At 49.8% G+C, this 11,823-nt stretch overlaps 1 protein-coding gene across 1 annotated transcript in view; it reads right to left on the minus strand.

Moving 5' to 3' along the window:
* Window positions 1-4,872, minus strand: part of LOC136020088 (uncharacterized) — a 137,581-nt gene extending 132,709 nt beyond the window's left edge. Inside the window, exons 1-2 of the mRNA XM_065690816.1 lie at window positions 2,292-4,872; window positions 2,099-2,202 (exon numbers count right to left, since the gene is read on the minus strand). Coding sequence (XP_065546888.1) covers window positions 2,099-2,202; window positions 2,292-4,736 — 2,549 coding nt within the window. The 5' untranslated portion in view covers window positions 4,737-4,872. The remainder of the gene's footprint in view (window positions 1-2,098; window positions 2,203-2,291) is intronic.
* Window positions 4,873-11,823: the final 6,951 nt, after the last annotated feature.

Genomic DNA, 11,823 nt, shown 5'->3' on the forward strand with positions numbered 1-11,823 from the left:
TCACAGAAACTCACCTGTAAGTCTTCTTGCTACTCACTGCAGGCACTGAAATTCATCCCTGGGAGCACCTGAAAGCTGTTCCTATCTCAAGCTGCAACTGTGGGCCTACAGTCTTCCTCTGCACTACATAATATCGTGTTCAGTTTAATAGTCACCAGCTCTCAGCAACTGTTTTCTATTCTGTGGCCTGCTCACCTCCCAGAAATATGAAGCAGTAAAAGGCCTTATCATGGACCTCCTTTTCCACCTCAGTATTCAACAATACAACAAATTCTCTTCTACCTTCTGCTTCATTTTCCTCATGGTTACAATATTGTCTTAGATGGCTGTAGTAAATATGTACTGCAAATCAACATTCACATTACCAAATGTAAAAGCACAGTCCAAAATGGTGAAAAATAACCATGACATCTGAGGAAAAATGTCCTCAAAGGAAGTGTAATTACAGTTAAGGAACACTACACTGTAATGTTACAGGGAGATACAAATTGGATAAAGAAGGTTTCTCACAAGTTTTATAAGCCATTGTACCTTTGCTTCATCCTTCTATGCACTGATTTATGGTGCAAATGCTCTACTACTATTGCATTTCAGAACAGGGAGACTAGGATCACACAAAACATGGCACAGGCCTTCGCACCAGGCAGAAAAATCAAAGCACTGCCCAAGCAAAGCCATGCTGACCCACCTATTTTCCTGGTTCAAAGCCAGGCTTTCACTCTCCTTGCTTTGTATTCCAAGCCCTTAGTTGCACTACAGACCATGTCCAATATTTTGCCCATATGTCAGCCATAGGTGGAGGAGCGCGTCATTCTGTGACATCTCAGGGAAACAGGTGTATCAAAGTGTTCATCTTGGCAGTTGAACACCTTCAGGCTACGGATGGCAACTGCTCCTGCAGCCCAACAAGTATAAAAGAGCCTTAATGTTTTAAGGATTAACAGGGACAATCAGGCTCAGCTTTAGACCTGGATAACAAACAAGGCAAGAATGGGGAACCTGCAGAAGTGAAGGAATCATAGCCAACATTTCAGCTGCAGCAGGTACACTAAAGGACCTATTTGTAAAAAGACCAAAGGAGCTCACACCACAGACAGTAGCCACATTCCCCCAAGACAATTCTGTGGACAATAAGAAAATCTAAATACATGAACCACAACTGTGAGCCTCAAATAACAACCAGTACAAACTGACCTTTTACACCATCTTTACATGTTATAGACACTACAAATTATACCACAGCAAAACTTTGCACCTGACCAGGATTTCTTACCCTGCCCAAACTTACACAACAGAAAAGTTACATTTGCATTCAGACACCATTGAAAGAAAAGTTGCACATGCAGCTTCTCCTTCTAGAGGAGATTCTCACCATGCAGAGATATTTCTCTTTTCACCACACTATTGTAAAAAGTGTACATCTATGCTCTGTCACTGATCATGGAACAGGAAAGCAAACTAATGAACCCACAGCTTGGACAGTTGGAGCCAAATCAAGGCAATATCCAAAACATATGACATCTTCAGAATCATTTTCAGTACACCAGCAATAAACCCTGGGAATCGACACAACACGTTTCCACCAATACCTTCACACAGACACCACCACCGAGATCTCGTACCCATCACAGCTTGCATTAGTGTCATTGATTTTCATCAACTGCAGACAAACTCCACCAAAAGAGTTGCACAGAAATGCCTCTAAGGCATAATTAAACCGATACAAGTGCAAACACACATGGAGAACCTATCAGGGCAACCCATACAGGTGCAATGACACCCCTTCTAGCAAAAATTACTTTGGAAGGCAAAACTCACAGAGCAGGACATTACTCTTGGGCGCAGGTCCTTCACAACTCGAATGTATTGCTCGAACATATTTACATCTCTAAAGTAAGATGAAGACACATTTCTACTCATGCCCCTACAGAAGAAAAGTCAAAGTGTAAAAAAAAACGAGACATGAGGCTACTGTAGAGACTGGGTCACTGAACAGCATGGAACAAAGCAAATATGTGGTAAAACATGACACCTTCCTCCAAGGAAACGCCGGCTGGCCTCGCCGCCTGCTCCTCCTGCCTCGCCATCCGCTGCAAACCTGAGCCTACACACCCCACGGTCCACTCCTCGGCGGAAGAGGCGCCAGAATTCAGAGCGCGGCTCAGATAATCTTTCCCTTCGTCGTCCCCACAGCTCCCCGTGCTACAGACGGAACAGGAAAAAAGAATCCACCGAGAAAAGAGCAGACAAGCAGCAGGGAGAAGGAAGAAAGACTCCTGGAAAGAACTCACCGTGGGAGCAGAGAGGTCCAAGCGGCGGGTGGCGGCAGGATCCTGCCCAAGCAGCGGCGCGGGCTCGTCAGGTGGCGGACGGGCCTGGAGGGTGTCGCAGCAGCTGCCGGAGGACAAGCGGAGCTGGCTCTTGCGCGAGTCGGCGGTGAGCGACACCTCGTGCGAGTAGGAGCGCAGGAAGGCGCGGACGCCGTCGATGCCCACGAAGTGAGAGGCCGGGACGCCGCGCAAGGAGGCGCTGCCCGACGCCGCCAGCAGCTGCGAGCGGCGCCAGCGCCGCAGGCGCAGCGCCAGCAGCAGCAGCAGGAAGGCGAGGAAGAGGCAGGACACGGCCGCCACGGCCAGCACCAGCCAGCGCATGAGGCTGGCGGCCGGCTCGCCCGGCGCCGCCGCCGCGCTGCCCAGCTCCGAGAGCAGCTCGGCCACGCTCTCGGCCAGCACCACCGTCAGCGTGGCCGTGGCCGACAGCGCCGGCCGCCCGTGGTCCTTCACCACCACCACCAGGCTCTGCCGCGCCGCGTCGCGGGCCAGCGGGAAGCGCGCCGTGCGCACCTCGCCGCTGTGCAGCCCCACGCGGAACAGCCCCGGCTCCGTCGCCTTGGCCAGCTCGTACGACAGCCACGCGTTCTGCCCCGCGTCCGCGTCCACCGCCACCACCTTGGCCACCAGCGCCCCGGGCTCCGCCGACCGCGGCGCCAGCTCCACGCCCGCCCAGCCCGAGACCGCCGCTGCCGAAGGCGCCGCCGCCGGCGGGTACAGCACCTGCGGCGCGTTGTCGTTCTCGTCCACGATCTCCAGCAGCACGGACACGTTGCTGCTCAGCGCCGGCGCGCCGCCGTCCTCCGCCCACACCCACAGCCGCACCTCGCGCACCTCCTCGTAGTCGAACGAGCGCAGCGCGTACAGCGCGCCCGTCTCCGCCTGCACCGACACGTAGGACGAGAGCGGCGCGCCCCGCACCCGCCCCTCCGACAGCCGGTACCGCACGCGCGCGTTCTGCCCCCAGTCCGCGTCCGACGCTCGCACCGTCAGCACCAGCGCTCCCGCCGCGTTGTTCTCGGCCAGCCGGGCTCTGTAGTGCGGCTCCGCGAACACGGGTGCGTTGTCGTTCACGTCCAGCACCCGCAGCGCCAGCACCGCGCTACTCTCCTTCGCCGGCGACCCGCCGTCCACTGCCCGCACGGTCAGGTTGTACTCTGACACCTTCTCGCGGTCCAGCTCTCCCACCGTCAGCACGCGGTAGTAATCCTCAAAGGTCTTTTCCAGCTGGAACGGCAGACTCTCACTGATGCTGCACCTCACCTGTCCGTTCGCCCCCGAGTCCCTGTCCTGCACGTGCAGCAGTGCCACCACCGCCCCCGATATCGCGTCCTCAGAGATCTCACTCAGAGCCGACCGCACCGAAATCTCGGGGGCATTGTCGTTGACGTCTGTCACCATGATCGCGATTTTCGCTGTATCTGATAGTTCTCCTCCGTCGAGTGCCTGCACCTGCAGTTCATGTGTGGCGATTTCCTCAAAGTCCAAATCGTCCTTTAGGGATATTTCTCCCGTCTCAGAGTCTAGCTGGAAAAGTTCCGACGCTCGGTCTGAAATTTTATGGAAACTGTATTTCACGTGTCCGTTCAGACCCTCGTCAATGTCAAAGGCCGTGAGGGTAACGAGGACTGAGCCCACGGGCATGTCCTCGGCCACACGCACCGTGTACTCCTCCTGGCTGAATACGGGCGCGTTGTCATTGGCGTCCAGCACCATCACGCGAATCCGCGCTGTGCCCGACCGCGCAGGCTCTCCGCCGTCGCTCGCTCTCAGCACCAGCTCGTGGAACGCCGCCTCCTCACGGTCCAGCGCCTTCGCCAGCACCAGCTCAGGACGCTGATCCCCACCGGGACCTGCCTGCACGGCCAGCGAGAAGTGCTCGTCGCCGCTCAGCTCGTAGCGCTTCAGGGAATTCGGGCCTGCGTCAGGGTCGTGAGCTTCGGCCAAGGTAAACCGTGACCCAGGAGCTGTCATCTCGCTCATTCGCAGTTCCTTTTCTGCTTGTCGGAAGCTGGGCGCATTGTCGTTAATGTCCGTGATCTCCACTTCGATTTTGTAAACCTTCATTTCCTCCTCCACGATAACCTCACAGTGCAGCACGCATTTCTCCACCAGCTGGCACAGCTGCTCCCTGTCTATCTTCTCCGCTGTCACCAAATGGCCCGTTTTTCCGTGCAAGGCGAAATACTGCGTCCTGCCTTCAGAGACGACTCGGACGCCGCGGTGGCGGAGAACCGGCAGCTCCAGTCCCAGGTCCTTGGCCACGTCGCCCACGAACGAGCCCTTGGGCAGCTCCTCTGGAACCGAGTAGCGCAGCTGCCCCCACGCCGCGTCCCACGCTGCCACCAGGACGCCCCACAGCAGAGTTCTCTCACACCGGCTCCAGCGTCCCTCCGCCGTACCCATCTCCTCCGCGTCCCCGCCGATCCCGCACCGCCGCAAACACTTCCCTCCTTTGCCGACCGCTGTGCCGGTTTGCGCTCCGTCTCCCGATCCGTGTCGCTGCTTCCGGCCGCTGCTGCCGCCGACCCCTCTGCCTCGATGTAGCAGGGTTGCGCACCGCGGGGACGCTCGCAGACCGCCCGGCTGCCGAGACAGCCAGCGAGCGAGCCGGGCCGCAGCGGGAGGGGTTGCCGGCAGCGGTTCGAGCTTTCCTCTCTCTCCTCTTCGGTCAACAGCGGCGCCTGCAGCCTCCTCCCTGCACTGCAGTCGTCAGCCGCTGCCGAGCGCTGCCCGCCCGCCCCTACCCAGTTCCAGCTCGCGGGGACGGCACAGGCGACACGGAGTTGTCCCCGGGTCCCGGTGATTTCCTTACTCGTTTGCTCTCGAGACGAGGTCTGCCATCACTCTCTCGGCGATCCTGGCCAGGCAGAAATAATATTTTCTGTGGCTCTACTAGTTCTTCCACACGGAATATTTTATGTGCCCATCACTCTGCAGGCACAATCTCCCTCACCAACTGCATAGTTTTTTGTAGTCATTGTGGTTGAATGTCTCTTCCCTCAGCCTTTCAGGAGATCAAAACTGTATCAGACTGGAATGACATCAGCCACATTAATTTCCCAAATCCCAAGTAATAGCACAAGGCAGAAATCAAGAGAGACAGCTGTCCTCCAGACTGGCCCTTTGTACCCTGTTACTTCTCCCCTCCACTCCAGAGGCTGCTCTGGATCACCCTACATTTGTCAAATTTCTCCCATTACCAATCGGGAATAATTCATTACAGCCTGACACTAGAGTCTGGGCTTCCACTTAGGATTTCAGGCTCCTCTGGGAGTCAGACAACAAAACATCATTTTCCCAACGCTGTTATGTAGAGTTGGCAGACATCATTCTACACACTAAGGAATGGCCTTCACCTTTATTAACTCACAGCATTTCACACAACACAACCTTTGTAGAGAAAACTTTTCAGCTGTACCTGAACATGTGATGAACCAAGAAATTCCATCACTAACTGCTCCGAGTAGAAAACAATAAACTGCTTGATGGTGTACTCAGTCCCACTAAGAAAATACTAAATAGTCCAAGGGTATCAATATGGACCCTTGTGGGAGAGCACATGTCACTGGTTTCCTCTTGAATATTGAGCCATTGACTATAACTCTTAGAACTTGGTCATCCAGCCAGTTCGCCAACCATCTAATTGTCCACCTGTCATATCTATCCCTTTAAGTGGCCACCATGTTGAAATGTGTGGAGTACACCCTGCAGGCCTTCTCACACTGTCTTCTAGTCTATTCGTGGCAACCTTTGCTGGGCTGGGTTGCCATTTTACACTGATGACTGCAGCAGAGATGGCTTTGCTTTCTTTTGCTACAGACATGTATTTCTTAAGCCAAACTTACTGAGAAACTGGAACTCAAACTGTGTGATACTCCATCAGGAACACGTGTTATGTATAGCAAGCAAGGAAATGCTCATCAGGTTTTCCACAGGCTAACAGACAGAGCTTCCTGGTCTTTTTTCTAACCCTATACAACTTGCAAGATTGCTTCTGTCCTTCCCATAATTGGCAGAAACCTATCATAAGAGGAAGATGTCCTACCATTGCACCAAGAAGGGAGGTACATTTGGCTTCTCACCACCATTCTCAGAAGAAACACAAGGACTCTGAATCACACAAATGAGAAAAAAAAAAACCAAAATTAAAGAGGAGTGGTCATTCAACAGAGTTTGGGTCACCGAACTATTCGCTTAAGGAGGAATCTCTTCCCCTCATTAATCACACACACCATTCCAGAGAGGTGCAACCTCTGCTCAGTTCATGTTTATGTTTGTTCCCCCAAACAATAATAGAACGTAAAACCACCCTCGTATCTCCTGCCTTTCACACCCACTGGAGCATCAGCAAGAAGCACTAATACATGACACATTGCTAAATGAATCTATGCTGATAATTACAGGAAACATATACACCTAGGAAACCAAGAAGATAAAAACAAAACCATAAATCAGACAAGGCAAGAAAGCCTTAGAAAATGAAGTGTTGTCATTGAAACTCACCAGGAAATCTTGCTGGTCGTCACTGTGGGCACTGAAATTCAATCCTGGGAGCACCTTAATGTCATTCCTATCTAAAGTAGCAAGTGTGGCCCTAAAGTCTTCATCTGTACCACATAGTATCAGGGTTCAGTTTAAGAAACACTCACCAGCCTTCAGGCATTGTTTTTACCATGTCACATGCTATTCTCCCAAAGATACGAAGCTGTAAGTTTAAAGGCCTTATCATAGAATCATAGAATAGTTCAGGTTGAAAAGGACCTTAAGATCATCTAGTTCCAACACCCCTGCCATGTGCCGGGACGCCTTGCCCTAGACCATGTTGCCCAATGTTCTCTCCAACCTGGCCTTGAGCACTTCCAGGGAAGAAGCATTCGCCACGTCTTTGGGCAACCTGTGCCAGTGCCTAAACATCCTCACAATGAACAACTTCTTCCTTATACTTTCTAACCTGAACTTCCCCTGTTTCAGTTTGAACCTGTTACCTCTTGTAGGCCCCCTTCAAATACTGGAAGGCTGCTATGAGGTCTCAAAGCAGCCTTCTCCAGGCTGAATAACCCCAAATTTCTTAACCTGTTTTGTACACAAGGTGCTCCAGTCCCCTTATCTTTGTGGCCCTCCTCTGGACTTGCTCCAACAGCTCCATGTCCTTCTTATGTTAAGGACACCAGAACTGCACACAGTACACCAAGTGAGGTCTCACAAGAGGAGAGTAAAGGGGAAGGATCACCTCCTTTGACCTGCTGGTCACTCTTCTTTTGATTCAGCCTAGTATACAGTTGGCTTTCTGGGCTGCAAGCACACATTGCCGGCTCATGTTCAGTTTCTCATTGACCAATACCTCCAAGTCCTTCTCTGCAGGGCTACTCTGAATCACTTCACCCAGCCTGTAGCTGTGCCTGGGATTGCCCTGACCAGGTGTAGGACCTTACACTTTCCTGAACTTCATGAAGTTGGCACCACACAGCTTAGTGTTGTTAGCAAACTTACTGAGGGCGCCTCGAACCCACTGTCTATGTTGCTGACAAAGACGTCAAGATCGGTCCCAACACTGACCCCTGAGGGACACCACTCGTTACCCATCTCCATCTGGACATTGAGCCACTGACCACAACTCTTTGCATACGGCCATCCAGATAATTCTTTATTCATCAAGTGGTCCATCAATCAAATTTATGTTTCTCCACTTTAGAGACAAGGGTGTCATGAGGACAGTGTTGAACACTTTGCACAAGTCCAGGTAGATGCCATGAACTGCTTTGCTCCTATCCATCAATTCTGTAGCCCCATCGTAGGACACTAAATTGGTCAGGCACGATTTGCTCTCAGTGAAGCCATGCTGGCTGTCACCAACCACCTCATTGCTTTTCATGTGCTTTAGCATTAGCATGCTTTCCAGGAGAATCTGATACAAAATTTTGCCAGGCAGAGGTGAGACTGAATGGTCTGTATTTTTCTGGCTCTTGCATTTTCCCCTTCTTGAAAATGGGGGTTATATTTCCGTTTTCCCAGTTGCTGGGTACTTCACCTGACTGCCATGATTTTTAAAAAATGGACAGTGGCTTAGCAACTTCAATTGCCAGCTACCTCAGGACCCACGGATGGATTTCTTCAGGTCCCATAAGGACTTGTGCACTTTCAGATTCTTAAGATGATCTTGAACCTGATCCTCTCCTACAGTAGGCCTAAGGTCTTAATTCTCACAGTCCCTGCATCTGCCTTCCAAGACTTGGGTGGTGTGGTCAGAGCACATGCTAGTGAAGACTGTGGCAAAGAAGTCATTGAGAACCTCAGCCTTTTCCAAATATAGGGTAGACAGTTCTCTTGTTTCCTTTCAGAGAGGGTCCATATTATTTCTAGACTTTCTTTTGTTTGCAACATACCCACAGAAGCCCTTCCTGTTATTCTTGACATCCCTGGCCAGACTCAATTCTATCTGGACATTAGCTTTCCTGACCTGATCCCTAGCTTCCCAATGTTCCTGTATTCTTCCCAGGCTGCCTGTTCTTCCTTCCATTTTCTGTAAGCTTCTTCTTTCACGTTTTCTCAGCAGTTACTTATCCACCCACGGAGGCCTCTTGGCTTTCCAGCCCCATTTCCTTCTTGCAGGGACACAACACTCCTGAGCTTGGAGCAGGTAATCTTTAAATATCAACCAGCAGTCTTGGGCCCCCTGCCCTCTAGGGTTTTATCCCGTGGAACTGTATTGAGTAGGTTCCTGAAGAGGCCAAAGTCTTCTCTCTTGAAATCCAGGGCCCTTCTCATTGCCCCGAGGATCACAAACTCCACCATCTCATGATCACTGCAGTGAAGGCTGCCCTGGAGCATCACATTCCCATCCAGTCCCTCCCTGTTGGTGAGTACAAGGTCAAGCATGGCACCTCTCCTTGTTGGCTCCTCTGTTACTTGCAGGAGGAAGTTGTCTTTCACACAACTGAGACACCTCCTGGATTGCTTGTGCTGGGCCATACTATCCTTCCAACAGATACTGGGGTGGTTGAAGTCCCCCATGAGGACAAAGACCTGCAATTGTGGGCTGCTCCTATCTGTCTACAGAGAGCTTCATCCAGAGTCTTCCTGATCAGGCAGCCTGCAGCAGGTTCCCACAGTAACGTCCCCATCATAGTTCTCCCTTTGAACCTAACCCACAAACTCATCACTCGTCCCTGGGCAGAGTTCCATACTCTCCAGACTTCCATTGACATAAGTAGCTACACCCCTCACCCCTGTCTGCCTGGCCTGTCTTTCCTAAAGAGCCTATAACTTTCCATTCCAACACTCCAGTCATAGGAGCCATCCCACCATACTTCCATGATTCCAACAATGTCATATTCACTTAGATGTGTACACATCCCTAATTCCTATTGTTTCTTCCCCATCATAGGACACTTTCTCCAGTGCATTTTTCTAAGAAAACCCAACAGATTCTCTTTTAGATTCTCATTCTTTCTGCTCACACTTAAATTCTGTGTTAGGAGGCTAAAGTAAGTATTTGTTGCAAAAAAACATGCAGTTTCAAATGCAAAAGCACTGTCCAGAAATAGGAAAAAGGAACCATGACCTTTCAGGAAAGAAGGGCCTGAAAGAAAGTGGAACAGCTGTGAAGAAACACTGTATCACATTCAGGGAGATACAGATGGATAATGGAGATTTCAGAAGGATTACCAGCCATTCTAGCTATACGTCATATCTCTACGTGCTCGGCTGTTGTACAAATGCTCTGCAACCATTGCATTTCAGAACAGGGAAACTAGGATTACAATAAAAAAATGGCACAGGCCTTGGCACCAGGTAGGAATTCAAGCTGTTGCTCAGTCAAAATCACACTGACTCATCTATTTTCCATGTTCAAAATGAGCATCTTGCCCTCCTTGCTCTACATTCACAGCCCATAGTCACACCATGGACTACATTCAGTGTTTTGGCCATATACTGGCCACAGGTGAGAGGTCATGTCATTGTGTGACATCATAGAGAAAAAAAGTATATCAAAGCCTTAGCTTTGTAGATGAAATCACTGAAGTTATCAATGGAAACCATTACCCAGTCCAACAATTATGACATCTTTTAATATCGTAAGGGTTAGCAGCCACGAGATCCAGCTTTAGACCTGGACAACGAACAACGGAACAACAGGAAACTTGCAGAGGTGAGGGCATTATAGCTTAAAATTTCAGAGTTATCTCAACTGTACTAGGTACACAAAAGGAGGATCTAGTTGATAAAATGTCCACAGGAGCTCACACCAGAGAACATATCCACATTTCCTCATTTTGGACAATAAAAAAGAGGTAAATGCATGGACAGCTATGAACCTCATACGAAAAAAAGGGACAAACAGAACTTTTACGTAATCTGTACATCTTTTAGACATTTCAAATTATACCACAGCAAACATACACCTGCTAAGTCTCTGCATAGACAGAATTTCTCACCGTGCCCAGATGTCACACGAAAGGAAAGCTATATTTGCAGAAAACACCACTGAAAGAGAAGTTCAACACATAACTGAGAAAAAAGATCACAGTATTGGTGTATGGAGAGGGATTTCTCTCCTCATCACACTACTTGGAAGCAATGTAAAATTTTCTCAAGTGTATAAGTGATATGCAGCTCCAATAAAGACCCAGTCAAAGTATTAGTTCAAAGATGCAATCCTACTTCAGCACATGGACAACTTAGAGGACACATGATTCTCAAAGCCTAATGTAAAGCATATATCTAGGCCCGGTAAGTGATCATGTAACAGGAAAGCAAACTCATGAACCCACAGCTTGGAGAGTCAAATTCTGAAATGTGTGATACCCAAAGATAACACACCCTCAGAGTCATTTCCTGTTAGACCAGCAATAAACCCTGTAAACTGACATAATACATGCCATGTCTCCACCATACCTACACACACACAGGACCCCTAAGATTCTTCAAATGCTTCACAGTTTGCATCACTGTCACTGATCTTCATCAATTACAGACTCCATCAAAAGTTACACAGAGAATGTCTCCTTACAATGAATAATATTTAACTCCTACCAGTGCATCAGCATTCCACATGCAGAGATAATATACAAATGCTCTCTTATCAGGACTCCCACTGCCTTTCAGGACAAGGAACCAACATCACAGCTTGAGCGGCACAGGCCTTGGCACCAGGCAAAAGGCATGTTGACCCACCCGTAGTTCTGGTACGAAGCCATTCTCTCATCTTCCTTGTTCTGCATAAAGAGCCTTTAGTACCACCACAGACTATATCCTATTTTTGACCATATGTGGGCTAGAAGCTGACAATGAAGAGTTTCATTCCTTGACATTTTAGGGAAACAAAATTACATCAAAATCTTTGTCTTGGCAGCAGAACTCCTTCACAGAATGGATGGACACTGCCCCCCTAGACCGACAACTAGAAGAGCTCTCTACTAACAGCCAAATTGAAACCCAGGTGTAGAACAGAAGACAAAGCAAGGCAAGAATAAGAAAATGGGGATGTGAA

This window comes from Lathamus discolor, chromosome 10 (genome assembly GCF_037157495.1).
Source record: "Lathamus discolor isolate bLatDis1 chromosome 10, bLatDis1.hap1, whole genome shotgun sequence".
NCBI lineage: Eukaryota > Metazoa > Chordata > Aves > Psittaciformes > Psittacidae > Lathamus > Lathamus discolor.